Below are 21,225 nucleotides of genomic sequence, written 5' to 3'. Positions count from 1 at the left end.
AATTTTTAACAAGTAACCAAGATTATTGTGTTGCTGAAAAGTAGTGTGGTTAAAAATTTGTTTTAACCTCACAATACTATTCCAAATAAGATAATAATCATATGGTAACTCAAGTTTGTTCTTCATAAAGCATACTTAAAAATTATGCGCTCTTATCAGTAAATATGTGATATTTTCCATAGTGTAAAATATATATATATATATAAATTTTTTTTTTTTTTTTTTTTATTTTTTTTGGAATCTCAGGAAAACTCGCAACCACTACAGCCTCTGCCTTTCGGGTGAGCACTCTGTGGTGAGTACTCTGTGCGCATTGGGTAATCTCTCCCCCCCCCCCCCGGGGATGGCCTAGTTGGTTTGGTGGGTAGTCATCCATACAGATAACCTGGGATCGATCCTCCCTCAATGCCTTCTAGGTCGAGCCTGTCGCATAGGGCTTGTCAGTGCGGTTTATATCCCCTGTGTGATTTGCAGGATATTACACAATGGGCCTGCACATCCAGCTAGGGGTGAAAGGACATGCGGGTAGAGGGCGCCCTAGAGGGGGATCGATCCTAGGTCATCTGTATTATTTTTGATGTATTGATCATAAGATAATGATAAATAATAATTGATCATATATTTTATACATGATCATAAGATAATAATAATATATTTTATATTCATTAGAAATAGATATAATTTTTGTTATTGTTGCTATAACTGGTGAAATTTTAGATTTACCATACCATGATGCCATAATTGTGATATTCCTTGTATATTAAAAATATTGTGCTATCTTCTCAGAGCTATGAAGGCTTGCGACATTTAAGCTAGCATTTTCAAATTCACTAAAAAGGTGTAAACACCATATACTGAAGGGGTGAAATACTAATGTAATCAGTGTGAATATAAATCAATACAATATTCTATTCTTGTTGAGCTGTTTTTCTATATTTGTTTTATGGGTTTATTCTTCTATTAACTTAGTTAAATGTGATCAACATTTAATATTTTCAAGATCACATACTTTTTTCTTTAATTATTTTTTTTACTCACACATATTTTTAAAAGATATATACATTATATTATGGGATAATACGCGCAACGCACGTACAGATAGACTAGTGTTAAAATAGTGGTTATGACGTTTGCTGCATTTTTATATTACTAAGCTAACGATCAATATAGAAAATTACTTGTAGTTGTAGGTAATCTTAGCATGATAGAGTAAAAATGTGTACTGCTAATGCACAGAAGTTAAACTCCTCTCGGATACCTTAGTTCCTTACTCTAATGCTACTGTGTTTCATCAATTCTTATGGTTTTGCTCTGATAATGTCTACAGATTCATTAAATGTGTAGACTGGCTTTGCCATAACTATGAAGTAGTGTTCATAAGAAACCAACCAATTCGATTTTTTTTGTTGATAATATGACATGATTGACTGAACACTAAATTTAAAATGTTAACATATCATTACTAGTACATCATATGGAAATAGTAAAAAAGTATTATTAATTCATTAATCAAAAGTAAATTTGGGTACGAAGCTTAAAAATAATATTATTTCATTAATCGAAAAGAGAAACTAAATAGTTGAAAATAAAGTTGATGGAGAATAGTAGTACTAGTAGTATTTTTTTGTTATTATAATGAAAATGCTATTATAGATGAGATATATTATAATATAATATAAAAATCGATTCTAAGAAAAATTTACTTTTATAGTAAATGATTGTTATATAGAGATGTTATAAAATAGTTCTGACTCTAAGTACTTTTTAGAAATACAGTTTGGATTCCTTTGTCATACCTTCTTTATACTTTTGGTCCTTCAATTCTTCTACCTAGTGCATTGATTTGTAAAACTTACGATTATGTTAAAGAATAAAGAAAACTTTTATAACTAGTCTCCAATTTATGATCTTTCACCTATGAAATTTCTTTTAGCAATTTATTGGATAAAATGAGGAACTATGACTCACAAGAACAAACAAATCCATCAGACATTTGAAGAAACTAGAGCAGCTAGTAACATCGAATTATACACATAGAAAGGACATTTTAGCCTTTGCCATAAAATTTCAGGGTAGATGCTGTAAGAAAAGAAGCAGAATGTCAGTCCACAGAAACCCTGTTAAAAACACAATAAGAAAAAGCCCAAGTCGATGACCAGTTTTGCTTCCATTTTCTACAACAGTAGAACCATGGCGGCCATCCCTTGGGCTCTCTAGACTAAAAAAGGTGTCAAGCGAGGGTCTGTGTAATGCGGAAGACCAGCTCTAGCTCCCAAGGCTCTGCATTTAATAGCTGCCTGCAATCCACCCACAAATCAAAGGTTAGTCTTTCCTGACATTTGCTGCCTCAGTTACACCTCCAGACTCTCGGGGTAAGGGAAGGAAAAGAGAAGCCTCCGGCTAACCATGGGGTTTGGAGAAGAGCCGGACCGCATTGGGTCTATCGTGTGCAACCTTTGCTTGCATTTCTGCAAAAGGTTGTTTCCACGGCTTGAAGTCGTGACTTCCTAGGCTAATGGAGGAAAGGAACCAAAAGGGGAAGAAAACTAGTCCAGAGAAACAAGATTTCTAACCACTTGAGCAGCAAATGGCAACATTTTCTCTGGTGGCATGTTGGCACAGATAGCTGCAAGATATAATATAGGAGTCATGAGATGAGACTTCAATAAGAGAGCAAATGGAAATGGATGCGCGCAAACATAAAGAGACCAAGATGGTGAGATCTTTAACAAGACACTAAAGGAACCCCTAACACATTGAATCTAACTTCAAGAAGAAAGGAGATCAATAGAAGTGAGGGACATCCAACCCCTCATAATATTTCAGACAGCGTGTAGGAAGGCCATGGGATCATAGTAAAAGGGACAACACCGAAATAGATTATGTTGGATAAATACATACAATAAAGAACTGCACCAATGAATGCATCTCCAGCACCAGTTGTATCAACTAGTTCTGTCTGAGGTATACTTTCAGCTGTCCCCACAAGTAACTTACCGCTGATTGTCCCTATCCCTTTTGCATGTAGCTTTGCCACATTCTGCAGCCATAAAAACACATAATCTGAAGCTAATACACCATAATCATATCTACATGCAAGTGAAATCTTAAATAGCAAAACCAGCAGATAAACAAAATTCTAATTAGCAGTTTCATTTGCACAAGAAGCACCTGACTGCATTCAACGTTGACTGAAAAGTCAAAGAGCATACAGTCTTAAGGGTTAAAGGGCGTATAAACAATTTTATATATATTTGAAACTTGAGAAATCCAAACAAGAAATGTAGGAGGGGGGCATCTTTAATACATGTTAAAAAGGCTAGTTTGAAAGGTAAGTAAAAGGAAATAGAAGTGCTGATATTTTCTTTAGCCAAGAAGAAATACAGATAATTCCATGGTTTAGAATAAAGACTATCATAACAGAGGTTATCAATGAGCCCAAGAGGCCAGAAGTTAACTGTAAAATAAGGTTCCATGTGCCTACTTTTGCATGATTCCTCCATAACTGCTTGTTTTACAGAAAACGATGAACAGGTAAATACCGAGGAAATGCATGCTGGCGATGTTGCATTAGTGTCTTTTTTCTGATTCAGCTTTTCGAACAAATCGTCGACATCCCTTTCTTCCGGGTCAAGATTGTCTGCAAAAGCATTGAAGTCTCTGTAGGATGCAGAAAATATAAAAATATTTGCAGTCTTTAGTTGATAAAAAAGAGAAGGAAAAAAAAGTACACAAATACCCATTTCTGTCCTTTGTAGCATTAAGCAACCATCTTCACCCAATGTCACAATAACAAATTTAACTTTTGGCAATCTTAAGAGCATGGAAAGAAGGGCGCTTGGAATAGAAGAAGCCTCAGTCCATTCCTGCAAGTCAATCAATATACAGTTTCCTTATCAGAGCATCACAAAAAGAACTGATGTGAATGAAAATAGCTCAAAACTTGCTTGTAATTGAGAACGGTTTAGATGCTGTGTGACATACAATTTTCAGCCAGTATGGCCCTTTCTATATCATAAAACCAAATGTGTGAACACTACCCCCAACATAAAGGTTGTTGCCGTGAGACACTTGCAGTTGCAGTAGTCTAAATTTTTGTCACCTACATAGAACCAAATTCTCATCTCATTCAGAAGTTGGAAAGACTTTATATTGAAAGAGTTGAGCTAAGGCTAACTGCAGTCTGGCCTAAAAACCCTGGTCAAGAGCAGACTACAGAGGACATGCTTGACCAAGTTCCAACCACAAAGGAAGTAGAGGCATCTAATGGAGTGAGGTGTCACAAGCTGAAATCTCTTAGATAGCTCATCACAGCCTTACTGCAATTATTACCATAAAAAAGCAAAGACCTTTTCAGCTTCATTCGTTTTGCATAAATGTGCTCACTAATAATTACTCCCTTCCCCACATGGCATCTCCATATTCATCAAAGTCTTCTCTTCATAAAGAACATGAATAATTCCCTTCCCTTTGAGGGAGCTTTTCCCTACCGTTTTTGCAGTTAATTTTCAAGAATTTCTTCTCTAGCTCCTTCATACTTTCTTTAAGAGTTCCCGTGTACTTTCTTAAACTATGCCTATATGAGCTTCACAAAAGCATGACCATTCTCAAGCTACATAAAGGAGGCTCGCTTCCAGAGTCTTGTGTGATAAGAATCGTGTGGAATGGGCCGCTGAGACTTAAAAGTAAGTTCTACAAGGTAGTAGTTAAACCAACTATGATGTATGGAGCAGAGTGTTAGCCTATCAAGAACTCACATGTCCAGAAGATGAAAGTAGCTGAGATTGAGGATGTTATGGTGGATGTGTGGGCATACCAGGTTAGGTAAGATTAGGAATGAAGCTATTTGGGATAAGGTGGGAGTGGCCCCTTGAGGAGGATAAGATGCGGGAGGCGAGGTTGGGATGGTTCGGGCATGTTAAGAGGAGACGCAGAGAAGCCCCAATTAGAAGGTGCGAAAGGTTAGTCTTAGTGGGTATCAGGAGGGGTAGAGGTAGGCCTAAGAAGTCTTGGGGAGAGGCGATTAGGAGGGACATGGCGCAGCTAGAGCTGACCGAGGACATGGCCCTAGATAGGAGGGTGTGAAGGTCGAAGATTAAGGTAGAAGGCTAGTAGGTAGTCGATTGTTTCTCTTTGTCTTACTCAATTCGCTAGCATTAGTGTTAGTATAATATCCTTTTATTCATAGATTGCTACTACTACTTAGAGTAACGAGGAACTACAGGAAACTATCCCAATCTAAAATTATTCTCTATGAAGATTAGTGATTGTCCAACTCATTCAAAGGCAGGGAACCGGCTAGAAGCAGGACAAGAGATGTTCACAGACTTCCATACATATGCTTGCAGCCAAAAAACTAGACAGATTTAGTTTATAAGAGTGAATATCTTGCCTGAGGAAATTTGGTTGAGCAAACAACATAGCTTGCGAAGCTCAAAAGGTGATCTAATCCTTCTCTTTTCCTCTCAGCATCAATTAAAATGGGTATACCCCTTCTATTTGCCTGCACTGGAAATCCAAAAGCATGCAGTTCATTTCCATTTTAAATGTATTGGATTCAGGAATAGTATTGAGAACTCAGAAAGCTTGATGGAGAGAGAAGTGAGAGAAAAATACCTCCTCTGCTACAACAGCAGCAGTTTCATGCAATCTCCCGTCGAAATAGACAAGCTTAGCACCATCCAATGATGAGAACAAATTTGATTGGGAAAGATCAGTAGGTATCATGGGTGGATATCCAGGGGTGTGAATGCAAGTGCGAGTCTTCCTGAAACATCAAACACAAGTAGTTCTTCAATAGAAAGGCAACCTGTTTTCCTACAATTAGTGCTAGAACCTCCCCAGTAAAATTCAATCAGCATGCCAGCTGCCAAGAAAAATGATCAACTATGCGATACAAACTAGTTGGGATTAAGATTCATTGATGCTGTGTCTGTGATTTGCCTGAAGTTCTCGGTTCGGGTAGAGACTTGTATGGCGGTATAGGAGGGAAATGTGAGATATAGAGAGCATCTAATATTAGAAAACCCCTAATTTGCCGTTAAAAACAAATTGTTAACCAATAATGAAGTTAAATCTGTCAAAATAGAGCAGAAGCAGAATGGAAAATTCATAACCAAGCCCAATAAGCGTGATTGAGGAACAGTTCATTGATTGGTTGATATACAAGCTGCAAAGATGCTGCAGTAAGCAGTATCCAATACACGCCAGTCTCCATCTTTAAACATGTTAAACTTTTGATGTAATTTCAACCCAGTTTCTCAATAGAGAAGATTTACTGACCAGAAACTGACTAAGGGAACTAAACATCAGAGTCAACGCAGTTAGAACAAGTTAGAGCACAGCATATTTCATTATTTATCTATTGAATTATGGTTGAGATGGGCATGTTAGGGCGCTGTTTGACTTCTGATAAGTACTCAGAGACTTGAAATTTAGTTTGATTCTTCAATGGCACAGCGCTAAAATTTGCAGCTGCCACCCAGCAAAAAGTATATCATAGAATTTTTTTGACATAGAAATTAAAAGAAAACATTAGACAGGACTCAAGTCACAACTAACATTTGGACATAAACTTCAGCGCTGCAAATTCATGTCAGGAAAATTACTTCGCAATCGTAACTAATCACTGTCAACAGTCTGTAAATGGCTGAAAACAGAACAAAAGGCACTCACGTTTGGTTGTCAACAATGATGTAGGTAAATGGTGAATTGCCCCCATCAGACACCTGGAATTAAAAAACATATCGTATAAGTAATTAAATACTTCTCTTAGAGGTGAGTATATGGCAATAAACCTGACGACAGAAAAAGGAAGAACCACAATTTCACTGTTGAAAAAGGTACAGGAAAACCACCATTTCCATTATATAAACAAACTACAAAAACACAGAAAGATCTTCTAGTTATCATTTTTCTAGCGCTAGAAGCACTGAAGGTCTGGATGGCTCACCACGATAAAAGACGAATCTACACCATCAGCTTCTAGTTCCTCCAGTATCCCCTTTCCTTGAGAGTCATTAGAAACCTAAGAAAACAACTAGGAATTAGGAGATAAAGGTGAAGATTTTTAGGACATTAATTCAAAAGGTTATAGAAGTTACAAATTGAAAAGGAAATTAATAAAGCCAGAGGAAAGATTGATGGATGCTACTGCTTGAAGACTGTTTCTAGCAATCCAACATGATGAAAGGCATTACCATTGGGTTGGTAGGTTGAGAGACTAGTTATGCAAGGACTACAATAAATGGATTGTTATTACCAAAGCCTATCATGAAAATGCTAATACACGTACATCCTGTATAAAATAAGACAGCAATTTCCTCATAAGTTATATAGGTCTTAGTCTTACAGGCCCCAGGGCTTTGGTTCAGCGGTAAAAAAGGAACATGGAATTTTTGAAGGAAAAAGAGAAACACCCATAGCCTTAAACAGAGATGTATTTTTTTTGTTAGCTTTTTGGTGCAATCTGGTTATTGAACATGATGTAGATGCTATGCTAGACATAATAGGGATTGCATAACCTGTAATTATGCCTAACGCACTCGCTTAGTGCAAGTATTATAAAATCTTTTATTACCTACCCAAAAAAACATAACATGGAATGAGTGGATAGGGCGAACGACATGATTCCGAACCCTGCCACCGACACGACGCTGGTATTTAAGTGGGAGCAAGTTAGAGGGCTTGCATTAGAATAGGTTGTCTATATCACACCCATTGGGGTGTGGTCCTTCCCCGGACCCTGTGTGAACGCGGGATGCCTTGTGTACCGGCCTACCGGGTTGCCCCAAGTTATAGAGGGCTAGGCCCATTCTCCCCAGAATTCCGAACCAAGGGATTTCTTGGTTACAGAAGTTATATAAGGTATTATATTATCAAAAAAAATAAAAAAATTATGCAGGTATTAACTATACATAGTTTTCCAATAGAAATAAAAAATTGTATTGGTGGAGGTATCTTAATAATGTATTAGTTTTAAGCAGGAAATCATGTCGCATTAATAATGCAGAGTTCTATGATGGGATTCTTTTTTTTTTCTTTTGTGGTACATTTAGTCAAACTACGCCATATAAATACATTTTTTCTTCTTATACAGAAAATCAAACGAGTCCAGGATGCATAAAGAGCTGAATTTCATAGTAGAGAAAGACCTTTGAAATAACTCTAGGAGTTAGGCCAAGGCGAGCTGCACAAGTCAAAGCATTCCCAGTATTCCCACCTCCCTGAACCTGTAATTACCAGAATAATCATTTCTCATTATTGCAAAGAATTAAAAAAAAAACTGAGCTCAAACTTGAGCAGTAACAGTCTTTGTATAAATGTTTAAAAAGAACCTGAAAGCTAGTGCTTCGAATCTTATCGTCTGGATTAGGATAAGAAGCAACAGCAGCCAAGAAGTCCACTCCCACCGACCCACAACCTAACTGTGCTCAATTTACATAACAAAATTCATCTGTTAGTATACTCACTCTAATAATAACTACAAGTCCATAAGAAGCAGAGGAAAAGGGACCCACTATGATGCGATTTTCGGGGAGCACTATCGAAGCTTGAGTCGCCGGAATTGACATTTTCACTCTGAAATTTCTGCACTACAACTGTCAGCTTATTCTGGTGAAACAGTGTATTTTTAAATAATCTTTAGGAAAAATATATTTTTAAATTAAGTCAGTATACCTAGTTGTAGTTAGCGAAGGGAAGGGAGACGGCAAAAGGGTCCTAGAATTTAGCACTGCGCCACTGCCAGTTGGAAGCAGCTGTCCTAAAGTCGCCATTTTTGAGGACCTGATATTAAGCATTAAACTGCGGAAGCGCGTGGCGTTGATCAACCGCGCGTGTCTCTAATGACGGCCAATAACATATCCACTGATGTAGTCATGTAGATGAGAAGCGAGAGCGTGGCCTTATTTTTAGGCCTATTTTCTTGGTTTTGGACTTTAGTCATCTATTGGATTGGACCCGGGAGCATTTGCATTTCTGAGAAATAATTTATATTCTTAAAAAACATGTTTTTACGTTTGACTGCAAAGTCAAAAATATTTTATGAAAAAAGTTGTTAAAGATTAGAAAATATGATAATTTCTTGTCAAAAATTTTAATATTAAAGATGGATAATAATATTGGTTGAAGTAAAATTGGAAAAGGTTTAAGAAAATAACTTCCAGAAATGTTATTTTCCCACCTCCGTTGAGAAATATTTTGTAGCAACCAAACATCAGAATGATTTATTTATTCTTTGAAAAACACTATCCGAAACATATTTTTTCATACCGAATAAATCATGATTAACAACTGCTTGGTTAAGCATTCTTTACTCCTCAGCGTCTTTCTTTAGTCAGAACTTCTCAAGGTCAATGTGAATCAAAACCTTCCGATTAATCTCTGTTTTCGTGACATCAAAATGTGTTCAAACAAAATATTCAGGGCGATATTCTCTTCACATGGAGTTCCACTTCTGACTCTGTCACTAATTTATTTGAATAGAATTAACAACTGTGTAAGTTTACTAACATCTTTTGTGACAAGTAAACTAACAGTTTGGTTCACCTAAGAATGGCACCCATTGCCTTAAAGGAACACCACCAAAAATTTGAAACCATGTTATGCTCATCGGCCGAAACCTTTATTGAAAACCGAAGAGACAAAGAAAGGCTAAACAAGACTTACCCAGTTAGTGAGCAAGTACCCCTCAGCATGTAGTTCGGGTACATCTCAATTCCAAACAAGTTCAATGAATTATAAAAGAAACAAAAAAGAAATGAAAGAAAACGTAGAAAGACTAGTAGTCCGATCCAATATTGGACTAACGAAAAAGTTAATTTGACAACATATACAACGAGTGCCCTGTTTATCTTTCCTGTCTGTATTAAAATGAATGTAAGATTACCAAAATTAGAAGGCTTAGTCCACTCTCTCCACAGAGATATAGCGGCAATTTCAAACTCCTAATCTACACCAGAGAACCATCTTTTTTCCCAAATAGAAACGGCCTTCGGCACTGTACATTTGACAAAACACTCTAAAAAGAAGCATCATAATTGGTGCCATCCTTCCAACCATGTCTTGGAAGAAGTGCACCATGTTCACTCATACTGCCCCTTAACCTATAGAGAGCAGGTTTACTCCTTACAGTCCTCAAAGGACCAGATCTGTTACCATGGCTTATTGTTAAGCCAGCCCCTCCACCAAGATTAAAACTTGAAGCTGAAAAAGGTCTGTTTTCGAACTCTTCAAGTGGACCAGAACTGTAATCCATGGTCATGAAAGTGGAGGCTTGTCCATATGTTAATCTTGGTGTAACCCCACCAGCATTCCACCAACTGCTATCGGAAGGGACACCTTTGAAATCTGAATCCGGCAGAGAAGACTCTTTCTGGCTACATCCATCAGCACAAGTTTCATCATTGTCATTATAGATTAGTTTGAGAGCTTGCACCACTTCTCCCATAAATGGCCTTTGAGTCACCTCCGGGTGCACGCACATTGAAGCAATGGCAGCCACCTTTGCCATATCATCAAAGTCATAGCTTCCAGCCAAAGAAGGATCCACTAGTTGCTCCAAACCTTCTCTAGTGGTCAGAAGAGGTCGCGCCCAAGTTACCAGGTTTTCTTCTCCAGGAGGTTGAGACATGTCCACAGGTTTTCTTCCGGAGAGAAGCTCCAATAATACAACTCCATAACTATACACATCACTTTTAACAAGTAGGTGTCCCGTCATTGCATATTCAGGAGCAACATACCTGAAAACCCATTAAATAGGGAAGGTTAGCAACTGCTTTATAGCACAAATCAGAGTTGCAAATAAGGGCAAGTATAAATTGGCTATTTGTACAAAGGAACTTAAATAAAAAATCAAAGAAAAAGAGAAACATGATATCTGTTAGGACAATAAGTGGCGAACAAATAATGACGCCCAAGAAACTAATAAAAAAAATGTAACAGCATGATTTCACAATATCTAGGAATATTGACCACAGCCTGATGCACTAGAGAACTACTGGCTAGGGCTGAGACGACCATCCTCTTAGTAGGGTGATAGAATTTAATGACAAAAGTGGTACAGTGGATAGATGTCCCTGCATATGCAGCTTCAGGAGAGGGTTTTCTTGTTTCCTTTTGTTGTGAAAACTCAATTCAGACAATGTACAGGAAATAGTGTCACACTATCTAATCACCTTCTCCAACACCAACAACGTTATAACAGCACAAATTTCAACATCAGTTTCGTGAATTACACCTCCAGAAACACAGCCAAGCATCACTTGACTGAGAATTTAACAAAGTTTTTTGTTAGTACTAGTAAAAACTTCCTATAGATGATCCATTTTGGAACCAATTGGAGCTTATAATAGTTATTCTTGGTATCATACTTGCGTTCACTCTTTTCTTCTTTTTTCCTGACGAGTATGCTTCACTATCACACCACAAGTTCATTACACTCTTAGTTGAGTGAATTGCAACCTCTTCAAAATTAGTTATGTTTCAGAGATATATACCCAAAAGTTCCCATGACTCTTGTAGATATGTGGTGACTTCCTTCGGTTGCTTCCCTTGCTAACCCAAAATCTGCAACCTTGGGGGTGAAGTCATCTTCTAACAAAACATTGCTGGCTTTAAAATCACGATGAATTACACGAGGATTAGAATCTTCATGAAGGTAAGCTAGTCCTCTCGCAGCGCCAAGAGCAATTTTCAACCTCACATCCCAATCAAGTGGCTCTTTTCTCCCGTCTCTTCCTGAAATATAGCAGTAGAGTTCTGTTAAGGAGAATCACATGATAATAGGTTCTACTTGCACCAAGGCACAAAGACATTGTTATGCTTCAAGCTGGTAAATGGTGAAGCTTCTTGGAAATTTTTTATACTCGATTGAAAATAAGACCAATTAACTTGTTCATGTTGGCAAATTACTCTCTGTACCTATTCTTAGGGAAAATCAACCTGGAAGAACGAGAGGAAACGAAGTCCCACCAGCTTGGATAGGAGTTCTTCGCCATTGTTGTTGGGTGGGCAGCAAAGCAGACAAAAAGAAAGAACAGAAATGCAAAAACGGAAAGAAAATGGTAGCCAGGACCACAGCAGAAACTGCAGGTGCACCTTCCCCCTTCCCCCTCCCCCTCCCCCACAAACAAAAGAAACAAGAGAAAGAAGAAAAGAAAGCCAAGGAAACTGGTCCTGGGCAGGAGGAAGGAGCTGCTGGCTTAAAACTAAAAGAAGGAAAAACAAGGATAAGGTGAATACAATGCCTTTCCAGAAGTCAAAAAAATTTGCGCAGAATGTAGTTCAAAGAGTAAAGTTAGGTGGTCCCCGGCAATCCTCCTATAGAGAAGGATTTGCTGAGTAGATCGACTAAAATGTCTCAAGAAACGTGACACTGGTATTAGCAATAGAAAGGAAACGTGTAGTCAAAAAGCACTAATGGACTTCCATAATTCTTGTGCATAGGATGACTAAGATTATTATGTGCTCTGAAATACACGATTAATATAAGTGATTTAAAGGAACTTTGAGCCTGAAAAGAACTAGTAAAACTAGTAAGAGAACAACTGAACAACGAAGGTAGAGGATTTAAAGAGAGTATACCATGCAAATGAGACTCCACACTACCGTTCCGAACAAGTTCATATACCAAGCTGCGAGTCCGCTCTTCACTGCATATACCAATTAATTTCACCAGGTTACGGTGATGCAATCGGCTTAGCATCTCAACTTCAGCAATGAATTCACGATCTCCATTTTGGTTATCCCTAGTCAGTACTTTCACGGCAACTTCTGTTCTGTCTTCTAAGATACCATGATAAACACGTCCAAATCCTCCTTCACCTAAAACCCTTTTTAAACTAAACTTGTCAGTTGCCTTCTCAAGCTCCGCAAGCGTAAATGTTTTGACAGAAAGGATAGAAGCAGGCATAGCAGAAATGAGGGAAATCGATGTTGAACTAGTCGGGCTACTTGATATTGTCGACCCAATTCCTGCAAACCAAAATATGCGTTCATTCGATCTTCATGACGTAAATAATTGAGAGGCTTAGAGAAGTCAAAAGTTTTTAATAGTACAGGTCAGTGTATAACTAATAGCAGAAGATGATAAAATCGCATGTTTTTTCTTTTACACAAACATAAAAAAAAAGTACTGTGGTTAAATTAAACATACATTTCAAAATTTACATCTCTGCTTCTTCACAGTAAATCCCACCTTCAAAGATCACTGATGAGTAATTTGAAACAAGGAAACAAGTACCTACCTTTACCAGATCTCTTGTGCATAGATGGTGTAAACACTGGACCAACAGCATTTGATGGTCGGCCAGTCCTCCTGCATTTTAAGAGGATAACTAGTGCACCACAGCATACCACCAACAGTACTAATGCTGATGAAGCAATGAGAAAAATGACTCGGGGACTCATTCTCTGACTCTTGTTTACAAAATCAGCAGTAATAGGGAATTGTTGATTGACAGCACTTCCAGTTGGACCATTACCAGAATCAATGCCAGATGGAGGAGAAGAAGGCAGCCCTGGAATAACTTGTTCAGGTTATATTTCACCATAACTCCATTAAGCTAAAAGGAAAATAATAATAAACACTTCATATTATACCTGGATAGATAATGTGCATCACTTCATAATCCCCAAACATCGTTCTATTGAGAGGCACCTTCTTTTTCCAAAATCTTTCATAGGTCAGCATAGCTGTGGTGTTATCGAACTTCTCCCCTAGGGGAACCAAATTAATATCAACAATTGTTCTTTCTTGATTTTGATTATCGGCACTAGCTCCAACTACAACAACTTGACTTGGATCTAGATAGGTGCCTTCTGCAACCTCAATTCCCAGATCTCTAACCACAGGAAATATAGAATAAAGCGACTTGTCTAAGAGAAGTCTGACTTTCATTGGAAACACACAAGCACAGGGTGTAACAAAAGGAACAGAAGCAAATGGCTCAGCACAGATCTGGCCACAACCTGCAAATTTGTCAAGAATATTCAACATAGAATATTGTGTACGAGAAACTTAACTGTAGGAGAAATGATCTAGAGGATTTAGATTAGCATGTTAAGCATATCAATGACAATTTGAATTAATTTCCCATACAAGGGAAGGGAAGGGGGAAATTATAACCAAATAAAGTTGTACTGTCCTAGGGGCTATATTGTGCTTAAAAAGACACAAAGAAAATGCAAATTCTTGATTAGGAAGAAAAAAATAAAATGCTGCTGCTTTCCTGCATACTTTATTATCTTTCCGAGTTTGGTGTAGAAAACTGTCAAAATTAATTAGGTCAACAACAGGTGAAAGAGGGGTAGCATTAGTTGCATATTAAGGATGAAAGAGGGGTACTCTGGGTTGCTCTAGTGGTAAGCACCCTCCACTTCCAACCAAGAGGTTGTGAGTTCGAGTCACCCCAAGAGCAAGGTGGGGAGTTCTTGGAGGGAAGGAGCCGAGGGTCTATCGGAAACAGCCTCTCTACCCCAGAGTAGGGGTAAGGTTTGCGTACACACTACCCTTCCCCGACCCCACTAGTGGGATTATACTGGGTTGTTGTTGTTTTGTGTCTTTTTAATATGGTGATGCCTGGGCTACTTGCACGTACCTCAATTATTTCACCAAGTACTCGTTACCTCCCACCAACACAGGTACAGGATACTTTGTCCCCCATGACTTAGGCAAATGAGAAAACATCTCTGTTGGGATTTAAACCCGGATCTCCCATCAGTTTTCACCCACTTCATTGATCCTAAACCACACCATTTGGTACCCAAGAATCATTTTCTTTTTAAGTAAGAAAAGGAGCAATATGCACTCCTGTAACTCGTGTCAGAATAGGTTCTGCAGCAGCTTTTTTCTAGCACTTGAAACCAACACCTCCAAATGTTTTAAAATTAATACCCATATCTTATCCTATAGTTCCAAGTTTTGCTTGAATCTCTCAGTTGTAACGAACAAGCCACAGAAGATTCCAAGTTCATTAAGAAGCACTAAATTTTGATGGTTTGACATGCATAGAATGATATCATGATGCATACAATATATATCTGGGTATTTAGAAGAAGGAAGAGAAGATGTTGGGCGTGGAATGTTGCCCCTCTAGCCATCAAGTGGGTTTTGTGGGGGGGGAGAGAAATATGAGAGCTTATGAGGGATCAAAGTTATTATTCTTTAAGGTAGAAGTTATGAATATTGAAGCATGTCCTTTCTTGTATTTTACTGTCTTCCTTCGGTTGATAAATCTATAATTCAAGATATAATTTGAATATCCCACTTGTAGTGTTTTCCTTTAATACTCACAATCTTTTGTATCTTAGTGTATGTGCTCATGTTCTAACCAGATCTTGTAAGAATAATGTTAGTCTCTCTACTAGCTACAAGGTTCTCATTCATCCTCAGTACCCCTCTGAATCAGTCGTCCACGTCTCTCCTTTTCTTTTGCTCATTTTGGCTATGGTTAGCTGCCCAATTGGAAGATTGATAACCGACAACTAGAGGGAACAGAAAAAGTTCCGTCCAGCTTCACTTACCAAGAAGATCAACCTTCTGTTTAACGAGACTTCTCAAGTTGATTTAATAAGAGATCTTGGTGAACAAGTCACCAATTTTGTGCCAAAGTTGGTATGTGGTTGGAAAAGGAAAATGGACTGGTAGCTCGCTCAGAAGAATACGAGTTAACTTTCGATGAAGAGGAACCTGGGTACAATTGGATGAGCACAAGATAGAGAGTGGGAAACTTCAACTTCTTAAGCAACTTAATTATATCTTCTGCAAATTTGATGGACTCATTTCTACTTACAATTGACAAATCCACTCATCACTTAGACAAATTCATCACTACCATGAGTTTCCCTTCAATAACTCCTGGTGAGAGATGCATGAAATGAATAGCACCCTCAAGCCAGATAACAATTATGTTCACTATCTAATTAGATTTTGTTCTAGGAGAAAAGGGAGTCCTATCTTTTTATATTTTCTAGGAGAAAGTAAAGACGTGATAATATAAATATTGATGGTCATATACCTACCATCCAAATCTAACTTCAGCTTATTAGAGCTTAAGAATTACCCCAAAAAAAAGAATCTTGTAAGAGCCTATGTTTGAGAGAATATACAATAGTTAGGATATTATGTGCAACATCCTAATGGATAGGGCGGGACATTACTTCCTTAATCCTGGTAAATCAGGGCCCAAAAGAGGAAAAACCCCATTTTTTGTTATTAGAAAAATCACAATGCCAAAAGAAGATCCATTTGCAGCCTCCTATAAGTTATGATATAAGAATTTGGTTTCAAAAATTCGACAAAGCATCTAAATTCTCTATCTTATATTGAATGTCTTAGTACAGTTTAACACATTATAAGCAGTAAAAAGCATGAGGTGCTCACTTCTACATGGGGAGGATATATTGACCATATAACTTTTTACTTTTTAGGAATAGATAAAACGGTATCAAGAGAATAAAAGTGAATATCATGTAACTCTTGTATTAAGCACAGTGCATTGACTTCCTATTTTAACAAGGTGGACAATAGTTTAGGATTATTCGAAGGAGAATCGTAGGAGATCGATTTAGTAATGATAGTAATACATTTAGGAACAAGAGTAGTACATCACCGGCACATCTGGTTCGAGGTATAAGAGAAATAACCTGACCATAAAACAATGCACTGTCAATACGACGCTTGGCTACCATATTTGTTTCTTGTAGAGATAATGCATGCATAATTTATGCATTAATCTCTGAATTAACATGAAATGTATTAGCAATATAATGTTAGAATACCACAGTTAGTCTTAGAGTACCACACTTATTACGTAAATGACAAAAATACACTTTAAATTATTTCTTGTTTAGTTAACCATCTCTCGCTTATTAATCTCTCTCTTATGTTTCCAAACTGCTTGTAGTATTGATTTTAAAATATAAGAAATTTGTCTATAAGAATTTCCCCATCTAAAAGAGAAATTCAAGATTTTTTTTATTTCTTTATTTATCTAATATTTTAGTATAGCCCATTCGCTTCCTTCTTAAAGTTGTTATTCATTTCAGGTAATTGAAACTCAGTAATTATATCTTTTATTTGACTTTTCACTGTATTACGTTAAATATTTTTAATCACAAATATAGCTTTTCTCAATTACATATGATAGTAACTAGTACTAGAATGGATAAAGTTTTATTGTTGGCCAAGAGTATTATTGGAAACAAATCTCTATCCAATTCAAAACCAAACATACGTTTTAGACCATCCATAGTATATCTATGACCGGAACCGAACATCCAATAGTAAGTACAAGAATTCAAGTATATTAATCACCATATTACAATCTCTCTATCTTAAAATCCCTGTGTAACGTATCAGAGAACCAAACAACCCGTTGAGGTTCTGCACTTTGACAACAAATGGTAGAGAAACTATGTAGCTGCAATGCCAGTTACTATGAGGGGGGCTCACCAATTCTAAACATTTATGAAACAAGTTTAACAGATACCCATTGTAACATATAAGCTGACAATTATGCCAGATTTATATGCAAGACACATGCTCTATATATACAACATCACCGACAGGGAATATACAGTGATGCATTGAATACGCAAAAAGGTGAACATATAGTAAGCTGTTAGTTTGTGCCCTCCAATGCACCCTTGGCCTTCATTCTTCCTATTCTCATTTTCAATTTTTTCCTTTGGTCCACATTTTTTCCTAAAGTTGAAGCATCGAACAGGAGGGAAAAACACATAGTATCAACAGGATATTCTATATTACGCCTGCAACATTACCTGAGCCCGCAGTTGGAGATGGGGAAACATGAGCTCTTGCCCGATGATTATTATGACGGTGATGTCTTGCCACTCGGCTGGCAATTGGACTGGGGGCTAGACCTAAAGATTAGAGGTTCACATCAATAAAATCCCAAGAAGTCCTAAAAGATGGTGTAAAGAAGTAACTTGTAGTACCTCGAGATGCAGGGGAAGGAGCAGGTGCACTAGAGTGTTTCGGATATTGCTTAAAATGGTGTCTATGGGGTGCTGACATTGGTGCAAATGAGGCACGTCTGGACAATAATCTTACTGCAAAACAATGTTAAGAACCACTAAGTATGTTCCAAATCCAAATTTATCACTAAAATGGCATAACAAATTGCTTCTCTAATCTTCTTCAAACAAATTGCTTCTCAGATCAGTCAACAGATATCAATATAGAGCCATAAGAAGCTGAGACTGATGTATTAGTCTTACCATCTTCTAAGGAAAGTTTGCTTGGAAAGTAACCCTTGCTTGGCAGTAGAGTAGGAGACAGGTAAATATGCGGCAATGTTATCCCTGAAGTAAGAAGTAATAGAAGCAAATAAGTAACCAAACTTCAAGTACAGAAAAATAATTAGGCAATCCAAAAAATTCATGAATGCATAATTTTCACCGATGGCAGGTCTACATCTGAAAGGGGAATCGTACAGTAGAAATTCTTAAAACAGGATAACTGAAAAGGAAACACTCCTACATTACAAGCAGCAAGCATCAGTTAACTAATGTCTGTCTATCCCGTTCCTTTCAAACAGGAAAGGGCTTTCTTTATATATCAACTATGCGGCAATCCTAATAACAGTTGGAGTCAACTATATGAGCTCTCTATATTTGTTCTGCTCTAATCCGAGTCATTTTATTTCTTTCCAAACAAGAAGGGGCTTCCTTTTATTTGAAATGCAAAAGGAGGCAAGTAGGGCCTTCTACTGATCGATGACAAGTGTGCATTTTAATACGAAATTACACAACCCAACAGTCCAGAATCGTGAATAAACTGCACACAATGGCTCTCTCTTGATTATATCCCAACCTTCACACCTACTAAGCTATGCTAAATTTTCATAGTAGTCCAGTTGGTTCCTACCTGAACTTTCACCTTGTTTCTGGGGTTTGATTCCCCAGTTTGTAATCCCCTCCCCCTATGTTTGATAAAAAAAAGTGAAAAATAGAAAGAAGTAAGCATATTGTTTGAACCCCAACTACTCTATGAAAAAATGATCGAATCTCAGCTACAACCTAAGTGTAAGCCCACCTTTTCCAGCACCAATGAGCATGTGTAGCCGACACCTGTGGTCGTGAGCAGACTACCTAGTGGATTAGTCAATGTATGCATAAACTGACCTCGAACACCACAAGCAACAACAGCAACAACTATACCTCAGTGCCAAACAAGTTTGGGTCGGCTATATGAGAAAAACTCACTAACCATGATTCTCCGTTTAAATTCATCTCACGCCACCACCAGCATCTCAAGAAATAATTTTAAAAAATAAAAAATAAAGAAGTAAGGGCATGAAATTACCGAAAGGAGTAGGAAGCAGAGTGAGGAAAGAAAGAAGAAAGAGAAGCATCAGAGCAGCTGGCATCTTCTCTCTCTAAAGCGCAATTCCCAAACACCATCCTCAGTATCCAAACTGGAACAGCATTCTCCTAACTTCTCTAGGGTTCTACTAGTAGTCAAGCTGAAAACACCTTCCATGAACTTCCTTTACTCAAATCCGAAGATTGCATATCTTCAGAACCCTAAAAAACCCTAGCTCAAAACTGGACAATGCAGGTCCTGCAATCAATGCTTGTACTTTACAGATCCAGGAAATGCGGAAATGCTCCTAAAAGTACTACCAGTTATGCACAGAGTACAGCGGAGTAAGCGCTTAGAAACGACAAATAATGGATCTCCGGCAAGAATTCAGCTGATAGAGAGAGAAGAAAGAGAGAGAGAGAGTGGAAGGTGAGGGAGTGAGTGGGATGGCTTTTATTGCCGGTGTAGCCACCAGCACACTTGCTTTCGCTAATTGATGATTGTCTGTTACCACGGCCCACCTCTGCGCGTGTCCTACACTTTTTTACTTCCAATTCCTTTTTTATTTACATTACATGTTCCCGCGTAAAAAGCAATACCGTGAAATTAGGATTTCCATGGCGAGTCAAAATATTGTCGTCCCTCTGACGTAGGAAATACGAGCGAAAATGTGTCTTTTTCCCTTTCAAGTCCATTTTGGTCTGAACATTATCGTCTTTGTAATTACCTCACTACTCCGGTCAAAATACTTGTTTCAGTTTATGTAGTCCTTATATTTCTCAAAAATAGTTTGTAGTTTTATTAAATCAAGAAAAAATTAATTATTTTTTAAATGATCAAAGAGAATGACTCGGTCAATAATTTGTCGCTTCACCAATTATCTGTGGTTTTTGTAATGTTGATGCCATTTTTTAAAAAAATAAAAACTAAACCGGTAAAATTTTCAAATAAATCATCCTCGTAAAAATAAAATTCTGATAAAAAACTGTCGAAACAAAATAAGAGTAGGTTCTTAAAAAATAATAATTAAATTTGAAAAATCACATTATTTTGAATTTGAGAACGTAATAGTAGTAGTTTGCAATTACAATTGATTCGGTGTTGATTAATTGGTTTTTTGGCCAAACAAGCAAATCAAATCATATAATTACTTATTATTACAATCAAATCAAATTTTCAAATCTTTACATAGATTTTGTTGGGTAGTAGTGATCGTGTTCTTTCAGCTCTAACTGGCTTTTCATTCATTTTCAAAATTATTTTAAAAAGATATTGGCTTAGTTCACAGCAAATATTTTCCACACGGTCATACAATTTTGTTCCAATAAATTATATTTAGTTTTTAATCTTTATGCGAAGTTCAAAGGAAAATGACATTAAATACTCTAATAAATAATCGTGGAAGATCCTTCGTAATCAATTTCACATAAAATTTATAAATTTTGGATTAAAAGCAGGGTTTGGATTCAACCAAATCAACTGATAGTCAGATTTACCGTGTTCATTAAATTCAAACAACTTTTTTGAAGGAAAAAAAAAGATACACGTGTATAGTAGGCCATTTATATTGCCTAAGGGGTCGTTTGATAGAATGTATTAGATAAAATAATGCATGCATTAATTTTGTATACTCATAATACCTTATTTGGTATATTTTTTGAACTTATGCATTAGTTATACACCATATTTGGTATTATCTTATGCATAACTAATGCATAAGAAATCATGGTATTAACAATGCAATGGGTTTTAATGCATGCATTAGTTTAGTTAAAGACAAAATTATTTTTCAAAATTTATGCTTTATTAAAATATGCTATTATATTAATGCAAGTTTGAATTAATCCAAGAAAGTGAGAAATAAAATTATATCCCTAGTAAATAAATAAATACTT

At 37.0% G+C, this 21,225-nt stretch overlaps 2 protein-coding genes across 5 annotated transcripts; both read right to left on the bottom strand.

Moving 5' to 3' along the window:
• Nucleotides 1–1,967: 1,967 nt before the first annotated feature.
• LOC104088493 (uncharacterized) lies at nt 1,968–8,922 on the bottom strand. Of its 4 annotated transcripts, none has more exons than XR_001967755.3 (13): nt 8,680–8,922; nt 8,520–8,589; nt 8,337–8,426; nt 8,154–8,231; nt 6,953–7,027; nt 6,676–6,728; nt 5,617–5,767; nt 5,393–5,503; nt 3,740–3,866; nt 3,485–3,640; nt 2,902–3,040; nt 2,574–2,626; nt 1,968–2,297 (listed from the first exon to the last, which is right to left on the bottom strand). XR_001967755.3 is itself a non-coding variant. In XM_009593166.4 (13 exons), the coding sequence occupies exons 1-13, from the start codon at nt 8,799–8,801 to the stop codon at nt 2,214–2,216; spliced, it is 1,242 nt and encodes a 413-aa protein (XP_009591461.1). In that variant the 5' UTR covers nt 8,802–8,916; the 3' UTR covers nt 1,968–2,213. The 4 variants fall into 4 exon arrangements, 3 of the variants coding, with proteins under 3 accessions (XP_009591461.1, XP_009591464.1, XP_009591460.1); XM_009593166.4 differs by having other exon boundaries at nt 3,543–3,640; nt 8,520–8,580; nt 8,680–8,916; XM_009593169.4 differs by having other exon boundaries at nt 3,543–3,640; nt 8,520–8,600; nt 8,680–8,914.
• An 851-nt stretch (nt 8,923–9,773) lies between these two features.
• Nucleotides 9,774–19,751, bottom strand: LOC104088492 (receptor-like serine/threonine-protein kinase ALE2). Its single transcript, XM_009593164.4, has 9 exons — nt 19,331–19,751; nt 18,244–18,327; nt 17,962–18,075; nt 17,785–17,886; nt 13,603–13,971; nt 13,248–13,520; nt 12,586–12,975; nt 11,499–11,739; nt 9,774–10,742 (listed from the first exon to the last, which is right to left on the bottom strand). The coding sequence occupies exons 1-9, from the start codon at nt 19,392–19,394 to the stop codon at nt 10,022–10,024; spliced, it is 2,358 nt and encodes a 785-aa protein (XP_009591459.1). The 5' UTR covers nt 19,395–19,751; the 3' UTR covers nt 9,774–10,021.
• Nucleotides 19,752–21,225: the final 1,474 nt, after the last annotated feature.

Source organism: Nicotiana tomentosiformis, chromosome 1 (assembly GCF_000390325.3).
Source record: "Nicotiana tomentosiformis chromosome 1, ASM39032v3, whole genome shotgun sequence".
Taxonomy (NCBI): Eukaryota; Viridiplantae; Streptophyta; class Magnoliopsida; order Solanales; family Solanaceae; genus Nicotiana; species Nicotiana tomentosiformis.
This window is presented reverse-complemented; position numbering and strand designations above follow the sequence as displayed.

Bases quoted from the DNA above. Each gene is read 5' to 3' on its own strand.
- LOC104088492 (XM_009593164.4), bottom strand. From the start codon at position 19,394: ATGCCAGCTGCTCTGATGCTTCTCTTTCTTCTTTCTTTCCTCACTCTG. The intron at 18,328-19,330 runs GTAATTTCATGC...TTCTTACTTCAG, and splicing joins TCTGCTTCCTACTCCTTTCG to GGATAACATTGCCGCATATT. The intron at 18,076-18,243 runs GTAAGACTAATA...ATTGTTTTGCAG, and splicing joins CAAACTTTCCTTAGAAGATG to TAAGATTATTGTCCAGACGT.
- LOC104088493 (XM_009593165.4), bottom strand. From the start codon at position 8,801: ATGCTTAATATCAGGTCCTCAAAAATGGCGACTTTAGGACAGCTGCTT. The intron at 6,729-6,952 runs GTGAGCCATCCA...TTTTAATTCCAG, and splicing joins TAGATTCGTCTTTTATCGTG to GTGTCTGATGGGGGCAATTC. The intron at 3,867-5,392 runs GCAAGATATTCA...ATTGACTTGCAG, and splicing joins GCTCAACCAAATTTCCTCAG to GAATGGACTGAGGCTTCTTC.